Source organism: Nerophis ophidion, linkage group LG15, assembly GCF_033978795.1.
Source record: "Nerophis ophidion isolate RoL-2023_Sa linkage group LG15, RoL_Noph_v1.0, whole genome shotgun sequence".
In the NCBI taxonomy this organism is placed as follows: Eukaryota; Metazoa; Chordata; class Actinopteri; order Syngnathiformes; family Syngnathidae; genus Nerophis; species Nerophis ophidion.
The window spans coordinates 17086863-17109343 of record NC_084625.1 but is presented as its reverse complement, the minus strand read 5'-3'; the positions used below and the strand labels follow the sequence as shown (position 1 = coordinate 17109343).

The 22481-nt window shown below is 40.0% G+C and overlaps 1 protein-coding gene across 3 annotated transcripts in view; it reads right to left on the bottom strand.

The window, feature by feature from the left end:
• LOC133569326 (activated CDC42 kinase 1-like) overlaps nt 1-20924 on the bottom strand; it is a 33230-nt gene extending 12306 nt beyond the window's left edge. For 2 of the 3 annotated variants that reach the window (XM_061921565.1, XM_061921563.1), the window contains exons 1-14: nt 20589-20924; nt 18385-18547; nt 18247-18317; nt 15278-15490; nt 15059-15208; nt 14888-14983; nt 14642-14823; nt 12718-12844; nt 12497-12643; nt 6800-6894; nt 6403-6597; nt 4003-4094; nt 3884-3928; nt 3572-3816 (exon numbers count right to left, since the gene is read on the bottom strand). In XM_061921565.1, coding sequence (XP_061777549.1) covers nt 3572-3816; nt 3884-3928; nt 4003-4094; nt 6403-6597; nt 6800-6894; nt 12497-12643; nt 12718-12844; nt 14642-14823; nt 14888-14983; nt 15059-15208; nt 15278-15490; nt 18247-18317; nt 18385-18547; nt 20589-20705 — 1938 coding nt within the window. In that variant the 5' untranslated portion in view covers nt 20706-20924. The remainder of the gene's footprint in view (nt 1-3571; nt 3817-3883; nt 3929-4002; nt 4095-6402; nt 6598-6799; nt 6895-12496; nt 12644-12717; nt 12845-14641; nt 14824-14887; nt 14984-15058; nt 15209-15277; nt 15491-18246; nt 18318-18384; nt 18548-20588) is intronic. The other variant, XM_061921564.1, reaches the window with a different exon arrangement.
• Between the last annotated feature and the right edge of the window lie 1557 nt (nt 20925-22481).

Genomic DNA, 22481 nt, shown 5'->3' with positions numbered 1-22481 from the left:
GACCTGACCCTTAATGTGCGGACCAGGGAATAGTTTTTCATTGATTATGGTACAAAAAATATATATCAATCAGATCATCTACCTCAAAGCTAAAAGCAGGTAGTTAAGCTTATATTTATGGGATTGGTTTTATTATCCTTATTGGACAGAATGCACCAACGTTTCTGAAAGCGGAACAATAAACGGGTTATTTCTTTGTTTGCTTCTGATGCAAGAAGGGTGCAAATAGCGAGAGACAAAGTCAGCCATTTAAGCGTGAAGCATTAAGTCAGCAATCGATGCGCACCATCTCGTCACATTGCGTGCATCCGAGGGGAAGAGGTTATGACATTCCCGGGCGAAAGGCGGCGAGCGCGGACCCCCGAGACGCCCCCTGATGTTGTTGTTGTTTAAGTGGCTGCAGTCCTCAGCTGCTGCTTCTTATTTGGAGGAAAAACGCTTGGTTCATTGCGTTTTAGCTCGTCTTCACAAACTTACAGTAAAAAAGGCAAGCAGAGGAAAAGCCCCGCCCTCACTTACGGTAACATATTTAGGTGGTTTGTTGTGCTAATCAATACACGTGTTAAAATGTAATAAGCACTTATTCTGCTGTTGTTTGGATACTTCACATTAGTTATTTTCCATACATTTGAGTATGGATCCAACGCAGTAGTTATTATTAACAGTCTTGTTCATACTAATGCTGATACTGATTCTTTAAATTATCAAGATCATTGAATGATTACATTTCATCATCACAAATATAATCAGACATAACCACAGAATGAGAGTGGAACAACATCAAGGAAATATATATCGTTTTCCTTATCCTCTAATATTACAAACATTATTTTGAGCAAATTAAACTAAAAGTGCAAAATGAGTAAAGAAATAAAAAAACTACTAATAGTTTTAATTTATATCCTTTGATTTTTTCACTTAAAGTCATCCTGTGTCCAGGGACTTATTTTAAACAATAACAAAAACGCCCAAAAACGATTTTAGGATAATAACAAAAATATCCATCTAATCGCTGTAGTATTGAACATAAATTGAGACTATATGTGTCAACAATACTGTTGATAGTTGAAGTGATCCGCCTATCTGTTTACATTCAAGAGCTCCATCTTAGCGTATGTATATATACATATGTATATATGTAAATATACTGATCTTGTAATGATACCAATATTTTGGTACCGGTACTAAAATTATTTTGGTACTTTTCTAAATAAAAGAGACCACAAAAAAATTACATTATTGGCATGATTTGAACAAATAATCTTAGGGCATATTAAACATATGTTTCTTATTGCAGATAAGTCCTTAAATACAACAGTGAACATACTAGACAACTTGTCTTTTAGTAGTAAGTAAACAAACAAAGGCTCCTAATTATTCTGCTGACATAAGCAGTAACATATTGTGTCATTTATCATTCTATTATTTTTTCAACATTAAGGACAAGTGGAAGAAAATTCATTTATAATCTACTTGTTCATTTACTGTTAATATCTGCTTACTTTCTATTTCAACATGTTCTGTCTACACTTCTGTTAAAATGTAATAATCATTTATTCTTCTGTTGTTTGATACTTTACATTAGTTTTGGATTATACCACAAATTTGGATATCATTCCGTACCAAGTAGTTTCAGGATCATACATTGGTCATATTCCAAGGTGTGTATATATATATATATATATATATATATATATATATACACACACACATTTGGGCTGCGAATCTTTGGGTGTCCAACAATTCGATTCAATATCGATTCTTGGGGTCACGATTCGATAACATATCAATTTTATCGATTCAACGCGATTCTCGATTCAAAAACGATGTTTTTCCGATTTAAAACGATTCTGTATTCATTCAATACATAGGATTTCAGCAGGATCTACCCCAGTCTGCTGACATGCTAACAGAGTAGCAGATTTTTTTTTTAAAAAGCTTTTATAATTGTAAAGGACAATGTTTTATCAACCGATTGCAATAATGTAAATTTGTTTTAAATTTTAAACGAACCAAAAATATGACTTTTTTTTATCTTTGTGAAAATATTGGACACAGTGTGTTGTCAAGCTTATGAGATGCGATGCAAGTGTAAGCCACTGTGACACTATTGTTCTTTTTTTTAATTTTTATACATTTTATACATTTTTATAATGTCAATGAGGGATTTTTAATCACTGCTATGCTGAAATTATAACTAATATTGATACTGTTGTTGATAATATTCATTTTTGTTTCACTACTTTTGGTTTGTTCGGTGTCTTGTTTGTGTCTCCTCTCAATTGCTATGTTTATTATAAATAAATGGGTTGTACTCGTATAGCGCTTTTCTACCTTCAAGGTACTCTAAGCGGTTTGACACTAATTCCACATTTACCCATTCACACACACATTCACACACTGATGGAGGGAGCTGCCATGAAAGGCGCTAACCAGCACCCATCAGGAGCAAGGGTGAAGTGTCTTGCTCAGGACACAACTGACGTGACAAGGTTGGTACTAGGTGGGGATTGAACCAGGGACCCTCGGGTTGCGCACGGCCACTCTCCCACTGCGACACGCCATGTTGCCAGGTCAGTTTTGGTTTTGGAATTAGATTGCATTGTTATGGTATTGCTGTGTAGTGGTTGGTTGGATTGATAAAAACATAAAATAAAAAATAAAAAAAATAAAAAAGATTTTTTTTTAAATGAGAATCGATTCTGAATCGCACAACGTGAGAAGCACGATTCAAATACACATATATATATATATATACATACACATAGTGTATGTATATATATATATATATATACACACACACACATATATATATACACACATACATATATATACACATACATATACGTACATATATACATATATATACACATATCTACACATACATACATTTACACATACGTACATACTTATATATATGCACATACACATACATACATTATATATATATATATATATACACATATATATATATATACACATATATATATATATACACATACATATATATACATACACATACATATATATATATATATATATATATATATATATATACATACACATACATATATATATATATATATATATATATATATATACATACACATACATATATATATATATATATATATATATATATATATATATATATATATATATATATATATATATATATATATATATATATATATATATATATATATATATATATATATATATATATATATATATATATACATACATATATATATATATATATATATATATATATATATATATATATATATATATACACACATAATAAATATATACAAGTCAAAATATTTGGACACCCCTGCTCTAGACCTCCAATGATACTATAACTTAGTTTATTTGCTGTCTTCGCAGTGTGGATGGACGCTCGCGAGGACGCTGCATTTTATTAAGGACGCCTCATTGCTGTTCAAATTTGCGGGACACTGCTAGAATGTCCCATCAATATACATTATCACGATATGCTGACATTATTAAAAGCTCTTTCATATTCATATGGTTTTTTTTGGGATTGTAAAAATTTTGCAAAGCGCACCTTCAACGTGTCCTCGTCTGGCTGCTGCGTCTCGGTCAGTGGTGAGGGCGTGGTCGAGCTGAAGCTGTCGTCGAAGTCGATGAGCGACACTTCGCCGGCGTCGGCGCGTGCACCGCCACCGCAGCCTTCCCACGGGCGGAGCTTGAGGCCCAGGGGCACGCCGAGCCTCTTAAAGCCGGGCCGAGCGCTGGTGGGGTCGTCTTCCTCATCGTCATAATCCTCCATCACAGAATCATAGAAAGGCTCTGAAGGCACATCAGAGGAATCAAGAGGACGTGGCAGGACATGGTGGACTGCAGACAGGACACTTACTCTTCAGCAGCACTGCGGGCTGAGGAGGGCGAGGAGGTGGTTGCTCTTCAAGGAAGTAGAATACATTTTACATGTCAGTCTTTTTTACAAACGACAACTAAAAAGTCTTGTTTTATTACTCTTGGCCCGGTTGGGGAGCTTGGTCGGTCTTGACATGCAAGGGTCCACTCCGAGAACATCAGGGGGTTTCATGGGGTTCCCCAAATATAGACTGAAGAGGACAAAAGAAAGATTGAGTATCAATGTGACAACACGGGTTGTTGTTGGCAGTGAGTGATGTCATTGTGGGGGCTGCAGTCTGTGGTGCAGTGCTGCTCCCCAGTGGACATTCATAGTAACTGCATTGCACAGTTACCGCATTGCAAGGGGCGAAGCAGCAAATTCTGCGCCCTAAATGGCCACTTATCCCACCCTGAACCCAATGTCGCCACCCCATACACATACTGAAAAAAATATTTTTTTTTAAACACATGTAAAAAGCTTAATTAGGTTTTAGACTTGAAAGATGGCATTAAAATATCTAGACGAGATCTAGTTTTTTGTCTTTACAAAAAAGTGCCAATAAATTCACTATAAATTTACCAAAATATGAATTGAAATAATCATATGATTATGAATATATCTGTCAAGTTTTCCTTTACTTCAGAGTGTAAAGTAGAGATATGTTAGTCTTGTATTATCAATCAGCAGTGAATTAGGGGTACACAAAAAATGTATTCACATCCAGATCGGAATTGATTCACAGTTTTCCAAAAAAGATTTTCTTTTTAAAATACGATTTTTTTGTACTTTTTTCACAAGAATCAATTTTTAGAAATACATTTTTAAGCCATCTCCATGCAGTCAGAAGGAGCTTTTTTACCTGTAACCAGTTTAGAAATGTTCTTAATTATTATACCAAATAATACATTACAAGAATCTATTTAAATCGAGAATGTGTTGAATCGAGAATCTATTCTGAATCTAATTGTAACCCCAGGAATCTATATCGGATCGAATCGTTAGGTGCCCAAAGATTCAAACGCCTTGCGGTTATACGAATCCTAATAATCATTAGGATTCATTAGTCCTATGATTGATTAGTCCTATGATTATATTATTGTCAGTGCATCTCCTGGGGGTTAAACTTACCCATGTCTTCAAAGCTTAGTGAAACCTCTGTTTCTACCTTTTCATCGACGGTCCTTGAATACACCACAGTTCTGTTCATAGCTTTCTCTTACGATGCCGCAATTAAAAAATGACATCAAATTATTAATTAATTAAATTAGGGATGCACCGATTAATCGGTAACCGCATATATTCGGCCGAATATGGCAAAAAAAGCCACATTCGGCCTTCGGTGGAATGAGTTAAAAACAAGGCCGAATAGTGGCGTGTGACGCAATTTTTTGAGGCGGTGACGCAATCAACCAACGTGCAGTGACGCGGTGACGTTGGGATATGTTGTGTACCTGTATAAGTGTATGAGGTTACAAGCACACACTTATTGAGATTTAGTGGGGCCTCTGTTTACATTATTAGCCTGTTGTGTAGGCTACCTGTATAAGTGTAAGAGGTTACAAGCACACACTTAATTGAGATTTAGTTGAGCCTTCTGTTTACATTATTAGCATATCTACTGTGGCTAAGCAGACTTTTGCCAAAAGGACAATAATTCATTTGTTGTTGGTTTATCCACTTTAATGCACTTTATTTTTTTTTTTGGAATGCATGTTTTGTTTGAAGGCCTTATATAAATGAAAAACTTTGTGCTTTTTTTGAAAAGCAAAGGCTACTGGAATATTAAAAAAATGTCAATATTCAATAAAAAAATTACTTTATAATGAAAAACATGTCTGAATATTTATTCTAGGCTATTTATGCAATATTAAAAAAATTATGAAAAGCTGCATTCATTATTCGGTATTCAGCCTTCGGCCAAGCGTTTAAATTTTATTCGGCTTCGGCCACGAATTTTCATTTCGGTGCATCCCTACTTTAAATACATTTCCTCCTTGTTCCAATATGCTGGTGCTGTGTGTGAATGCTTAACGGTGAGCTTTGATAATAACGTTAAAGTACCAATGATTGTCACACACACACTAGGTGTGGTGATATTATCCTCTGCATTTGACCCATCACCCTCACCCCCTGGGAGGTGAGGGGAGCAGTGGGCAGCAGCGGTGGCCCGGCCCGGGAATCATTTTTGGTGATTTCACTCTCAATTCCAACCCCTTGATGCTGAGTGCCAAGCAAGTAATGGGTCCCATTTTTATAGTCTTTGGTATGACTCGGCCAGGGTTTGAACTCACGACTATCGGTTACCGGCTAAAAGAACCATTTTGCATTTTTGACAGTGGGTGTCGATCATCTTGGACTTTCTTAATGTCGTTAAAACAACCTTAATAATAAACTTCACCGGCTATATTAGTTTTTAGCTTGGCTTGTACTCATGTCGGTAAAATGCCTTGTAATGTTCCTGTGTACCACAAGATGAAGCCCAATTACCAAGAGTGAGCATCCCAAGCACCGCTGACCTGTCTATGCGGTCGGCGTGGCCCCAGCTCCGGTGCGGGTCGGTGTCCCCGTGTCCCGTGTGGATAAACGAGTGCTTGAGCGGCCGGCTGATGTCGTGTGCGGACAGGCCGGCCACCGCCGTCACCACGTGGCGAGGGAACTGGCCCATGCGCAGCGTTCTCCTGTTCTGGCCTCTCCACCAGTAGTGCTCTGCCCTGCAGGAGCACATGCGGACTCATGAGGGCGCCACCCGGGACTCCGCAAGCTGGCACTTAGGCGCTCAGTAATTCGACAGTCACGCGAGGAATGTGACATCAACAGATGGTGCTTTGTGCAGTTGTCTCGCACACGCACACGCACTAAAACAAAAGTATGTATGAAGAATAAACGGGAAGATGGATGAGGAGTTGAACTGACCTTCCCTCTATGATGGCGATGACATCATTCATTTGAATCTCAAGCTTGCCTTCCTCCGCAAAGCCCTGGAGAGCTCTCATGTCTGTTGGCATGGTCTGAAAAAGAATGATATTAGCATTACGGTTGCACGATATATGATATAGAGTCATGGCCAAAAATATTGGCACCGATGCATTTCTGTCAGATAATGCACTACTTTTCCCAGAAAATTGTTGAAATTACAAATGCTTTGGTATCCACATGTTTATTTATTTTGTTTGCATTGGAACAACACACACACACAAAAAGCCAAATCTGATATTATTAATATAGAACTCCAGAAATGGCTAGGACAAAATGAGTGGCACCTTTTCAAAATTGTGTGATGCTCCTTTAATTTGTACTTCAACTCACCTGTAGCAAGTAACAAGTGCTGACAATATATAAATCACACTTGCAGCCAGTTAAAATGGAGACAAGTCGACTCAACCTTTATGTTGTGTGTACCACACTGAGCATGGAGAAAAGAAAGAAGAGCAAAGAACTCTCAGAAGATTTGAGAACCTGGACAATCTCCAGGCTACTAGTCCATCTCCAGAGATATAAATGTTCCTGTGTCTGCTGAGCGCAATGGCATCAAGAAATTTAAAGCCCATGGCAATGTAGCTGCCATCCCTGGACACGGACGGAAGGGAAAAAATGATGAAAGACTGCAACGAAGGATTGTTAGAATTGTGGATAAAGAACCTCGATCCACTTCCAAACAAATTCAAGCTGACCTGCAGACAGGGTACAACAGGGTCAGCTCGCACTATCCATATTTTTGGTAAAGAACATCATCACACTGTTTACAGAAAACGAAATGAGGCCTTCAAAGAAAAGAACACCATTCCTACAGTCAAACAGGGTGGAGGTTCTCTGATGTTTTGGGGTTGCTTTTCTGCTTCTGGTACGGGATGCCTTGACTGTTTGAATGGCATCATGAAATCTGAGGACAACCAAATAGGGATGTAACAGTACATGTATTTGTATTGAACCGTTTTGGTACGGGGGCTTCGGTTCGGTTCGGAGGTGTACCGAACGAGTACACATGCTAGCAGCGACCGGGCTAGGACAACACGTAAAAGCCAGAGCTGGAAGACCCTCCTGCCTCGTTAAGATCTCCCGTTTGGCAACACTTTGGCTGCGCGATACAACAATGGAGGACGCAGGTTTGCCGATATTGTTCAGCAGCTGCTTCTGACAACACGTCAAACATGTGTTGCACCTTTCCTGCTTCTGGCTCCTAGACTGTAGTCGAGCAGCGCAGGGGAGACACTCCTCCAGGGCTGATGTATTCTCGGGGGCAACACCCTTCACTTTACCCGGCAGTGGGTCTCCACAGCTCCGGACTTCAGGGTAAATGAAGAGTCTGGCTATTAGTTGCAATTCAAGGCTTTATTGAGGTCTTGCACAAAGCCAATCCAAAAAGACACCAGCCACTCCCGCACTCACGTTAAGCTACCTCACCTCGCTCGCCCACACACTCACTGACCTTACATGTTGTCACATATTAAAGGGCCACACATATGCTACTCTCAAAACACATGCTAACCCATTTGAAGCGTCACCGCCGCATTCAAGCAGCCTCTCCTCGGCGAGTCAGGCAGGGCCAAAGCAATAACAAATGTTTTTATAGCAGCAGATTGAAGTCCATATTGCATTAAAAACTAGATTTTGACCCACTTATACAGTATTGTAGACAAACAATGAGCCCATATATCCTCTTACTGCCAAGTTAGCCAGGCTAATAAAAGTCTCAATCAATCAATCAATCAAAAAAAACACTTTATATGCAGAAAGGTTTTGTTAAGAAACCATTCTGAGCCTTATCTTATTTAGTTTTTATTTTATACATGTTGACCATATTAACCCTGGCAATGGACCCTGTGTGTATATGTATGTTATGCCATTGTTTACAAATTTGGTAAATAAATAACCAAAAAAAATGTATGTTTTGTAGTTTTCTTATTGTACCGAAAATGAACGAAACCGTGACCTCTAAACCGGGGTACGTACCGAACCAAAATTTTTGTGTACCGTTACACCCCTACTACTAAAGAATGTTGGGGCATAATGTATCGTGTCAGAGGTCATGGGTCTTCCAGCAGGACAACGACCCAAAGCATACTTCAAAAATCACACAAAAATGGTTTAAGACAAAGCGCTGGAGAGTTCTGAAGTGGCCATCAATGCGTCCAGATCTAAATCCTATAGCACATATGTGGAGAGATCTAAAAACAGCAGTTGGGAGAAGGCAACCTTTAAATCTGAGAGACCTGAAGTAATTTGCAAAAGAAGAGTGGTCCAAAATACCAGCAGCAAGGTGTAAGAAACTCATTGATGTTTACAGTAAGTGATTGATTTCAGTTATTTTTTTCAAAGGGTTTGCTACCAAATATTAAGTTAAGGGTGCCAATAATTTTGTCCAGTCCATTTCGGGAGTTCTGTGTAAAATGTTCTGTGTAAATTATTACATCTGGCTTTTTTGGGGGTAGGAGATTTTGTTGTTCCAATGCAAACAAAAGAAATAAACATGTGAATACCAAAACATTTGTAATTTCAACAATTTTCTGGGAGAAGTGGTGCATTGTCTGACAGAAATGCAGGTGTGCCATGACTGTACATTTGGCAGAGGACAGAGCTCTTAATACTTTGGTCATATCGTTATAATATATGATGACGACACATTCTAGGTGTGTCCCGCTAATTTGACAGCTGCATGTGGGCGACCGTAAGGTAACGTCCTCGCTAGCAGCTAACTTAGCTGAACATGCTACACAACACACCGTCGGAGGATGCAAGAAGCCATGTTAACCGTTCAGCTGGAGTTCTTGAATGTGAAATGAGATAGACTGATCGATACAAATATCGACAGACAAGTATAGTATCAGATTATGGTTGATATTCCAGTGAATAGATGAATATTTCTTATTATAAGAAAATTATTTTTGTTATAGTTTACAAACTCAGGAATTAAGTCCTTGGACACACGAGGACTTTAAGGACAAAGGATTTAAATAAGAGCCAATAGTTAGTCATTAAGGACTAGAGATTTCCGATAATGGCTTTTTTGCCGATATCCGATATTCCGATATTGTCCAACTCTTAATTACCGATACCGATATCAACCGATAACGATATATACAGTCGTGGAATTAACACATTATTATGCCTAATTTTGTTGTGAGACCCCACTGGATCCATTAAACAATGTAACAACGTTTTCCAAAATAAATCAACTCCTTTTATGGAAAAAAATGCCAACATGGCACTGCCATACTTATCATTGAAGTCACAAAGTGCATTATTTTTTTTTAACATGCCTCAAAACAGCAGTTTGGAATTTGGGACATGCTCTCCCTGAGAGAGCATGAAGAGGTTGAGGTGGGCGGGGTTGGAGGGTGGGCGTAGCGGGGGTGTTTAATATAGTGTCCTGGAAGAGTTAGTGCTGCAAGGGATCCTGGGTATTTGCTCTGTTGTGTTTATGTTGTGTTAAGGTGTGGCTGTATTCCCGAAATGTGTTTGTCAGTCTTGTTTGAAGTGGGTTGACAGTGTGGCGCATATTTGTAACAGTCTTAAAGTTGTTTATACGGCCACCCTGTATAGCTGTTGACCAAGTATGCCTTGCATTCACTTGTGTGTGTGAAAAGTGGTAGATATTATGTGATTGGGCCGGCACGCAAAGGCAGTGCCTTTAAGGTTTATTGGCGATCTGTACTTCTCCCTACGTTCGTGTACACAGTAGCGTTTTAAAAAATTATAAATTTGACTTTTTACAACTGATACCGATAATTTTGAAATCGATACCAATAATTTCCGATATTAAATTTTAAAGCATTTAATCGGCCGATAATATCGGCTGTCCGATATTATCGGACATCTCTATTTAGGACTATTGATTTCCTGTTGTTCAGAATATTGCATGTAATAATATTTATTTGATATTGTTACACCGCCATTCTGTGTTGTCGCCTGATTAAGATTGTGATCAAAAATGCAATCATCCAGTGATGTTGAAAATTTTAAGAATCAGCTTTGGTATGACCAACACTGCCCCTGTAACTACTTCTTTTTAAATTTCCTGAGGGAACTCTCCTGAAGGAATCAATAAAGTACTATCTATACATCTTCTTGGGTTTGGCTCGAAACCCAAATTCGTCGTATCGCCCAAAACTAAAACTAAAAGTACTAAAGCATCCAAACAGAAGAATAAGTGATTATTACACTTTTAACAAAAGTGTAGATAGACCCATGTTACAACAGAAAATAACAAGAATATTACTAATAGTTTTTGAGAAAATAATACAATCAGAAGTGACAATTTGCCACTGCATACATCAGCAGCTAAAGGAGCCTTTGTAAACCATTTGGAAGGGCTCTACAGCGGAACCTCGATTTACAAACACCTCGATTTGTGAACTTTGAGATAGAGCCAAATATGTCTCTGTGTACGAACACTTTCATTTTGTGGCATGCCTGTAGGCAAAAGGCAGGCCGCAGCATTTACATCACTTCTCAGGGTGTGGGACTTAAGGTTTTTTTACCTATTGACAAGTGTTGTCCATTTTGCTAACTCAATGTGAGTCCCAGAAAAGCCTGGAAAGGAGGAGAGAACCGCTGTGGAGTTTAAAAAAAAAATGTATGTCGCTCACAAGTATGGAAAAATTGATGAAAGCAGGCATTGTACTACAGCAAGTTTTAATTGTGATGAGACTGAACTTTTCTGAAAATATGCCAAAGCAGACTTATTTCACAGCGGTGAGAAGAGCTATCTCTTGTTCAACAGAGTGTCTTTTAAAGGCACACAAACATGGCCCTTCCCCCGATTCTATTCTACCTCCAGCTGCTTTCTCATCGGCTCCTCCTATACCAGTGTTAATGATTAGTTTTCAAAATGTTTATTATTGTAGCAATATGATTGTAAAAAAATTTTTTTTGCAATTTATGATCGTTTGTTAGGGCACCAAAAGGACTTAAACGTGTGTGCGCGTGCTGGCAGAGCAGCGCATACAGCACAGTCCATCGGGACGGCGTGGCGCAGTGGAAGAGTGGCCATGAGCAACCCAAGGGTCCCTGGTTCAATCACCACCTAGTACCAACCTCGTCACGTCCGTTGTGTCCTGAGCAAGACACTTCACCCTTGCTCCTGATGGGTGCTGGTTAGCGCCTTGCATGGCAACTCCCTCCATCAGTGTGTGAATGTGTGTGTGAATGGGTAAATGTGGAAGCAGTGTCAAAGCGCTTTGAGTACCTTGAAGGTAGAAAAGCGCCATACAAGTACAACCCATCTATCATTTACAGCACTGTTCCATCGTTTTTTGGCTTGTAAATAAATGCAAAGTTGATACACCACCTCTGAAAAGCACTTTATATTGTGATTTAAATGTATACTTAAAACTAAAATATGGACTTGTGTTAACTTATTTTTGTGTTAACTAATTTTTCATATTTAAATTTCTTCTTATGGAGAAATTTGCTTCACTATACGAACATTTCGAATAAATATTTAAGTTCGGAAATCCAGGTTCCACTTTATTATCATTTATATGCCAAATAATTTATTGGGATTTATATAATTATCGCAGGAGGCTGGAATATATATCAGAGGATATCGGCTATCCCATCCCTCGTTAGCGCTTGTCATAAGATCTCCACATTAAAGAAAACGTATCCTACCTCCATCAGGAAGTCCCTGAGGGCGACAAAGGTGGGTCTGTCCTCGGGTTTGGGGCTCCAGCACTGCAGTACGACATTGTAGATGTCCTGAGGACAGTCATCTGGCTTGCACAGTCGTTCAGCCTCCACGTCCACTTTGTGGAGGATCTGCGAGAAGACGCCCAGTCAGCAAAAGTGGACCAAATTCTGGAGTGGTGAAGGAAGGACTTGTATCTAAGCACCTGGCTTCCATTCAGGCCCATCCATGGCTCCTGTCCATGGCTGAACATCTCCCAAAGGGTCACTCCGAACATCCAGGTGTCAGACGCATGCGAGAAGCTGCGGGATTTCAAGGATTCCGGAGCACACCTGGAAGTAATCACAGAAAGATTAGTGCAGAGGCGTCCAAAGTGTGGCCCGTGGTTCATTTGCAGCCCACAGATACCGTAAATTCCAGGCTATATACGACCACTTTATCCCTACGGCTAATAAAGCGGTGTGGCTAATTTATGGATTTTTCTTCCCTGATGGCCGTAATACAAATAGTTCTCATTGAACACATGCAAAGACACTTAAAAGCTACTTGTTTGTGCTATGGTGCCATATTTTGGAATAGGTGCTGCTGGTTGAATGGCTACAGGGTTTCCTTTTCTTTAATGCTTTGTACCTGAAGTAGAAGTGCCGTACCGTCTTTTAATCATCCGCAGCGTTTCCACTCGTATGGATTATTCATTCATCACTCCAAGCAACATTTGTAAATTTTACAATATAACTAAACCAATTCTTACTTACTAAACCGCCCCAAGTGTGATGTTCTTTGGAGTGTTTTCATGCATATTTGTACGTGCCATTGTGATATAATTCAAGCTAATATGCTAACTAGTTTACGAGTGTTAGTATTATTAACTTACAACTGCATTCTTTTTGTATTATTTCAGTTTCACAAATTCTTCGGTAAATTCACCAAAATGTCACCGTGAAGTTATTGAGTCTGTTTAGCTGACTGGAGAGCTAGCTTCCACAGCTAGTGGGTCCCTGACGATTACTTCTGTTTTGTTTGATCAACTGTTTTACTGCCATGTTACAGGCACCGTTTGGAAACAATTAAGGTATTTACACAATCTTTCTGTGTAAATAACTAATTTCACAACATATATATCTGCATCTTATAGTTAGGTGTGGCTAATATATGGAAAAATATATTCAATTCAAAATCTAAATTTTTTAGTGGGTGTGGCTTAAATACGGGTGCACTCTATAGTCCGGAAAATACAGTATTTTTTTTAACGGCCTGCAGCACATTCTTAAAGTACTGTAATTTTAACAATTTAAATTGTTATGTTTGACTCAAAATCAATGTTGTTATGACATAGTGACCTACAGTATTCAAGGCTCCAATTACTTCACATCAAAAATTCCACTTTTGAAAAAATTTTGGAAAAAAATATTGCATATTTTGTATGTTTGCCATATAAAAAACAAAACTTTAGAAAAAAACGGCATAAAACAAACAAAAAAAGTTACACAATAATAAAAACGTATGAGAGACGGATAGACCAAAAGTTGATCTAGACATAAGTATTGAGAGGTAAAACAAAATAAAATACAATGAGTGTAGCCTTTTGCATCCCCAAGAAATTTTGTGGGATTTTTATTTTAAACTCTCACTGCTCAGAAAATAATAATGAATGTTAATGTTATGAATTATAAACCTATGTAGGGATCAATTTATTTCACATCAAATATTCCACTTAGAAACTTTTTTGAGGGAAAATAATGGATATTTTGTGCTTTTGTCATAAAAAACAGGGTTTTGACAAAAAGGGCTTAAAACATTAAAAAAAAATGAATTACTTTATATCAACAAATAGACCTGAAGTTGATCGAGAGATCTACTGTTAGCGTGGAATAAAAGGAAATTAATAACATACGACTTATTTTTAGCAGTTTTATGATTTGACACCCTTCCGGGTCACCAAGACCAAACTTGAGGAGAGCCCAAAAGGTTAAAAAAAAACTTTATAATGTATTGATTTTGAAAATGAAAAATATCAAAATGGCCCGTGCATGCTCTGATTTTCAATGTGCGGCCCTCAGTGGAATAAGTTGGGACACCCCTGCATTAGTGGATGTGTGGATGATGTCCAACCCTACATGCTTCCTCACCATGGGAACGGGATTTTATGGCCCTCCTCCATGACGTACTGGTCGGCGTGTGACGGCAGCGCCCTCATCAGGCCGAAGTCTCCGATCTTCACCAAATCGTTGGTGGACAGCAGCACGTTGCGGGCCGCCAGGTCCCTGTGGAGGAAACGACGCTGCTCCAGGTAGGCCATGCCACATGCCACCTAGGAAAAGAAGTGCACACGCTCAGTGTTGCAACGTCGGCGTTCTCGTTGTCTGAAAACTGACCTGCACGGCGTAGTTGCACAGCGCCGAGATCAGAATGTGACCTTGACGTTTCCTCAAACGGTCCAACAATGAGCCCAGTGGCGCCAGCTCGGTCACCTGGAGACAGCAGAGCCACAATATGAGTGAGTGTGTGTGTGTGTGTGTGTGTGTGTGTGTGTGTGTGTCGCTCACCATCTTCATGGGCTGCGTCAAGACAATCCCATATAGGCGGATCAGGTTCTGGTGGCTGAGCGAGTGCATGGCGTTCACCTCTCGGATGAAGTCATCCAGCCCGTCCGAGTCCAGCACGCCGGCCTTGAGACATTTCACCGCCACTGACAGCTGCAGGACCGAAAGAAAGACGGAGGAGGCTCACAAAAATGAATGCTGACCTCTGACAGTCCAACGCACCACTCGGCTGCTGGGGGCGCTCCACTCGCCCCTGCGCACCACCCCAAACGTGCCGTCGCCCAAGCGCTCGAACAACTGCAGCTCAGACTCTCGGATGAGGCAGGTGAGCGAGGCCGCAGAGTCGCTAGTGGGCGTGGCCCCGCCGCCGCTGGACAACGCGCCATGTGGGAGGGGCTGCTGTGGGTCGGCGTCGGGCCGCTTCACGGGAAACACCTGATGGCAGGAAAGCAGAGAAATAATTTCATGCAACAAGTTACACACACAAATGTGAGTGTGAATGTTGTCTATTTGTGTAGGCCCGGTGATGAGGTGGCGACTTGTCCAACGTGTACCCCGCCTTTTGCCTGAGTGCAGCTGGGATGGGCTCCAGCACTCCCCCGCGACCACGAGAGGGACAAGCGGTAGGATATGGATGGATAGACACCGTGCAATAATGGACTCTTGACGTCCCTAACTAGCCAACAGTTTGGACACACCTTCTAATTCAATGTGTTTTCTTTATTTTCATCATTATTTACATTGTAGATTGTCACTGAAGGCATCAAAACTATGATTGAACACGTGGAGTTATGTACTCAACAAAAAAAGATGAAACAACTGAAAACATGTTTTATATTCTAGTTTCTTCCAAAAAAACACTCTTTGCTCTGATTACTGCTTTGCACACTATTGGCATTCTCCCGATGAGCTTCAAAAGGTAGTCACCTAAAATGGTTTTTACTTATCAGGGTTGATTAGTGGAATGTCTTGCTTTATCAATGGTGTTGGGACCATCAGTTGTGTCGTGAATAAGGTGTGTCCAAGAAAAATAAAAAATAAAAAAAATTATATATACTGTGTGTGTGTGTGTGTGTGTGTATATATATATATATATATATATATATATATATATATATATATATATACACACACACACACACACACACACACACATACACACAAAACCGCAAAACCAGTGAAGTTGTCACGTTGTGTAAATCGCAAACAAAATATATTAGTTTGCAAATCCCCTTCAAGCTATATTCAATTGAATAGACTGCAAAGACAAGATACTCAACTTTCAAACTGGATAACGTTATTTTTTGCAAATATTATCTCATTTGGATTTTGAAGCCTGCAACATGTTTCAAAAAAGCTGGCACAAGTGAAGTGAATTATATTTATATGGCGCTTTTTCTCTGGTGACTCATAGCGCTTTACAAAGTGAAACTCAATATTTAATTTTTACATTTAAACCAGTGTGGGTGGCACTGGGAGCAAGTGGGTAAAGTGTCTTGCCCAAGGACACAACGGTAATGACTACAATGGCGGAAACGGGGATCGAACCTGCAACCCTCAAGTTGCTGGCACGGCCGCTCTACCAACCGAGCTACACCGCCTCAGTGGCAAAAAAGACTGAGAAAGTGGAGAAATGCTCATCAAACACTTATTTGGAACATCCCACAGGTGAACAGGCTAATTAGGAACAGGTGGGTGCCATGATTGTGTATAAAAGCAGCTTCCATGAAATGCTCAGTCATTCACAAACAAGGATGGTGCGAGTTTTACCACTTTGTGAACAAATGCGTGAGCAAAATGTCGAACAGTTTAAGAACAACATTTTTCAACGAGCTATTGCAAGGAATTTAGGGGTTTCACCATCTACGGTCCGTAATATCATCAAAAGGTTCAGAGAATCTGGAGGTATCACTGCACGTAAGCAATTATATCACGGACCTTTGATCCCTCAGGCGGTACTGCTTCAAAAAGCGACATCAGTGTGTCACCAAATGGGCTCAGGAACACTTCAGAAGACCACAGTCAGTAATTACATCTGTAAGTGCAAGTTAAAACTCTACTATGCAAAGCGAAAGAAACGCTGCCGGCTTGGCTGGTGGAAAAGTGTTCTGTGGTCTGACGAGTCCAGATTTCAAATTGGTTTTGGAAACAAGGGACGTCGTGTCCTCCGGAACCAAAAGGAAAATAACCATCCAGATAGTTATGGGCGCAAAGTTGAAAAGCCAGCATCTGTGATGGTATGGGGGTGTATTAATGCCCAAGACATGGGTAACTTACACATCTGTGAAGGCACCATTAATGCTGAAAGGTACATACAGGTTTTGGAGCAACATATGTTGCAATCCAAGCAATGTTATCATGGAAGCCCCTGCTTATTTCAGCAAAATAATACCAAGCCACGTGTTACAACAGCGTGGCTTCATAGTAAAAGAGCGCAGGTAATAGACTGGCCTGCCTGCAGTCCCGACGTGTCTCCCATTGAAAATGTGTGGCGCATTATGAAGCCTAAAATACCACAACGGAGACTGTTGAACAACTTAAGCTGTACATCAAGAAAGAATGGGAAATAATTCCACCTGAAAAGCTTCCAAAATTGGTCTCCTCAGTTCCCAAACATTTACTGAGTGTTGTTAAAAGGAAAGGCCATGTAACAGTGGTAAAAATGTCCCTGTGCCAACTTTTTTGCGATGTGTTGCTGCCATTTAATTCAAAGTTTGTGTATATTTGCAAAAAAAAATTACGTTTCTCAGTTCGAACATTAAATATCTTGTCTTTGCTGTCTATTCAATAAAATATAAGTTGAAAAGGATTCGCAAATCATTGTATTCTGCTTTTATTGACAAATTACACAATGTATACATACATATGTATACATGGTGTATACATATACATGTATACACATATACATATACTGTATATGTATACACATATGTATGTACATATATGTGTATACATATACATGTATACACATATACATATACTGTATATGTATACACATATATGTATGTACATATATGTGTATACATATACATGTATACACATATCCATATACTGTATATGTATACACATATATGTATGTACATACATGTGTATAAGTTCCAAATAAACTCAATACAAATTGATTATGCACAACACGTGTGTGTGTGTGTGTGTGTGTGTGTGTGTGTGTGTGTGTGTGTGTTGGGCTCCACCTTGCTCATCCAGGACTTGCGTTTATAAAGCGCTCGCCTCCTCTTGACGGCCTCCCACAGCCTCCTCTGACCTGGAGCAGCAGAGCACCACTAATGACGTTACATTAATTTCAGAGATCAGGGAGGTAGTGTACTTACCCGGGCGCCCCATGCCGATCTTCTCCAGGTCTTCGTTCTTAACGTAGTCGAAGTGCGAGAGCCGCGTGATGTTGAGCTCGTCGCGTAGACGCAGGAAGTACTGCTGCAGCTGGACGTCGGTCAGCAGCTCCAGCAGCCACTCGGTGCCTTCCTCGCCCTGCATCTACACACACCACACTACTGTCACTATGCATGTGTGAGGTCTATGAGCTGTTGAGGTCATTAAAAAAACTTTCAGAGGTCGCCTACAGCCGTAGCTTCAAATGCTAATGTTTGCAATGCACTGCCAAGGCTCCACTGCAGGGGTAGGACACCCATGGCTTAAAAATGCACGCATTTAGTTATATTCAGTGTTAAAAAAATATTGTATGGCTCTCACGGAAATACATTTTAAAATATTAGGCTTTCATGGCTCTCTCAGCCAAAAAGGTTACTGACCCCTGTTCTACTGTATGACTTGCATTTTTCAGTTGTTTATATTTTTCAAATATCACTTAACTACTTTATTCAAAAGATCCCCAAATGTATTCAATAATGAATCAGTTTATTACATAGCATCATACTGGTGAAAGGTAATCAAGTATGAACCAGATCACAGTTTACATCGCTGTGTAATCTGGATCAGATCAAGATCCAAGCTGCTTGGCCACAACAGCTTCTCAATTGTACTCTTACATAATTTTTTTTTTAGGCTGCGCTATCCATCCATCCATTTTCTACCGCTTATTCCTTTTTGGGCTTGCGGGGGGCGCTGGCGCCTATCTCAGCTACAATCGGGCGGAAGGCGGGGTACACCCTGGACAAGTCGCCACCTCATCAGTAGTTGTCAAACTTTGTTCACCAAGTACCACCTCAGAAAACACTTGGCTCTCCGATGTGGTGTAGTAGGCCTAAGTATTCATTAAAAACAAGGCAGAGGTTTTATTTACAGAGTATATTTAATATTTTTGGCCGCTGTTACATTACACACAGTTTGAACCGTAAAACTGTGTTTGAAAATAGGAAAATAAAGCAATTTATTATTTAACTGATTATTTGCCGTGCTACTACATGGAGATCGCGTACCACAGTTTGAAAACCACTCTCACAGAACATAGTTATAGCGTACGGTATTAATCCCTCCAGGAATTTGCGATGTTGCGATTGTGCCAATTTAACCACTTACCACAAATTGACGGCAAACTCGCATTTTTGTCTAATCAGCGTCAATTTCGCCAATGGAATTAGTCTCTGAGCGGTGCTCAAACTCGCACATTATATGTCAATTCAAAACACGTTTGTTTCTTGTGTAGACGAAGCAGGAACAACAACGTGTCACAATATATCAACGCTTTATTGCACAAACGGCACAACTGTCATCATTCCACTAAGCTCAGAACCACTTACAGCTTCCGTCTATGGCGCTAAGCCTTCTGGGTAATGAAATATATAAACATTTAGCAACACTCCGTTGTCCAGACTTCCTACTTTACATCTATTTATATATCTAACCTTTATTTATCCAGGGTAAAACAATTTAAAAAACAATTTTTACTATGAATGCTGACCTCGCAAAGAGGCACTTATATGTTAGAGATGTTGAAGTGTGATAATATAATCTTGCATCATCTCGCATTTACCAGCCAAAATTAGCGCTATTCATCACGCTCAACAATTCACAAATGCTCTTAACGTGCAGGGAAGAATGAGTTTGAACATAAATCGATGTCTGGAATGAACAAACACATGAAGAATGTCTGCAATATGTGGACCACAGAGCTGACAATACAGACGCTTCTGATGGTGTTTGTTTATGCAGTATTAATTAATTATGTGACTATCATTAGTTAAAATCAATTAAAACAGTGCAGTAATTGATAGTGAACTGAATATGTTCTTTTACGGCCGTTTGGTGTATAGTGCCTGTGTAATAGAAAACGAGTAAAACGTCAACACAGTATTTGTCTTCCAAATTATGTTGAAATCCTGTGCTTTTTTAAGGTTAAGGTGACAAGAAACACTAAAAAAACAGATTAACAAAATCACAGGTTAATTAAAAAAATTCTACTTTAAAAGCAACGTTCTAAAAACAAAGCTGCTGCAAATTCAAGTAGTTTAGGTCGCAACAATCACAAAAAAAGCCCTGCAGGGACTGAACAGTAAACAAATCAATAAACAATACACAATCATCAAAATGTGTTGTTTCTCCTTCACTACTTCTTTACCATCTGTCGTCCGACACTCTCTCGCATCCTTCCTCCCTCCTCTCCTTCCTCCTCCTCCTCGCCCTCCTCGCCTCCTCTGGCGTAGGGAAGTCGCCGGTACACGTAGCTGTCTCCCATCGCCGCCTCCTTTCACAAAAATATTTGGCTGCTAACACGTTCTTGTTACGCAAATCCTGCCTGCTGCAGCACAGACACACACACACCTACACGCACACACTCTTAGCATCTTGCAGCATCCGTTTGTATCACCAAAAAGGTACTGATTCCCTCGCTCAAACGCTCACTGCTGACTCAAGGCTTCCTGTGGACGCCTCCATTGCTCTCTTTTTTCCTCCTCTCTCCTCCCATCACTGATGGTGAATAATTCAGCAGCGCTATCGAGGAGGAGGAGGAACATAAAGGTGGGGGAGGCAAACGAGGATGCGAACAGATGGATGGCGAGCTGCACTTGACACAAATGAAGGAACACTTCCCAGCATGCACCTGAGGTGGAGGAAACGGCAATGTGTGTGTTGAACATTTCACACATTATATTAGCCCTCTATCTGCACCCTAAAACACAAGCCCCCCCCCCATCTAAGTGAGCCAAACCGTTACCAATAGCAACCGCTCCCAGGCTCACTGCTGCCTGAATGCATCCGTGGCCCAAATGAAAATAACGTCAGTCCACTTTCCTCTGGCCAATGTTTAAAAACGGGGCAAAGGCTCTAAAAATAGAAACATAGTCAAATATCCTATAAGTGACGGGAGCTCTCTGCTGTTTTCAAGTAACTAAGGCAAAAACCCTCGTCAAAGATTCTCCGCGTGACAGAACGGTCATGTTGTATTTAGAAATCCACACCAAAACACTTCAAATACCGTATTTTTCGGATTATGAATCGCAGTTGTTTTCATAGTTTGGCCGGGGGTGCGACATATACTCCGGACCGACTTATGTGTGAAATTATTAACACATTACCGTAAAATATTAAACAATATTCACGGTGGCAGAGGGGTTAATGCGTCCGCCTCACAATACGAAGGTCCTGAGTAGTCCTGGATCTTTTTGTGTGGAGTTTGCATGTTCTCCCCGTGAATGCGTAGGTTCCCTCTGGGTTCTCCGGCTTCCTCCCACTTCCAAAGACATGCACCTGGAGATAGGTTGATTGGCAACACTAAATGGGCCCTAGTGTGTGAATGTGAGTGTGAATGTTGTCTATCTGTGTTGGCCCTGCGATGAGTTGGCAACTTGTCCAGGGTGTACTCTGCCTTCCGCCCGATTGCAGCTGAGATAGGCACCAGCGCCCCCCGCGAAGCCAAAGGGAATAAGCGGTGGAAAATAGACGGATGGATTATTTATCTAATTCGCGGAAGAGACGAAGAAAATCTCAGCAATCGTGACACAAACGTCAACCAATAACAATTCGGTGGGGGAGGGTCATGGCAGAAGTGCATTGTGGGTCATGGGATGCTAACTGCTATATGCTACAGCAGGGGCGCTCACACTTTTTCTGAAGGTGAGCTACTTTTCAATTGACCAAGTCGAAGAGATCTACCTCATTCCTATTTATAATTTATATTTATTTATTTATGAAAGAGACATTTTTCTTAACAAGTTAATGGTGTTTAATGATAATACAAGCATGTTTAACACACATAGATTCCTTTCTTTCATGAAGACAAGGAATATAAGTTGGTGTATTTGATTCTGATGACTTACATTGACTGGAATTAGACAGTGGTGCTGATAACGTCCGCATTTTCAAATGGAGGGGAAAAAAAGTCCTCTTTTCTGTCCAATACCACATGAAAGTGGTTGGATTCGGATTCTCATTTGTCCAACTTGCATACTCGTTTTTAAACACTTTGTTATGAGAGTAGCATATGTGTGTGGCCCTTTAATGTGTGGCAGCA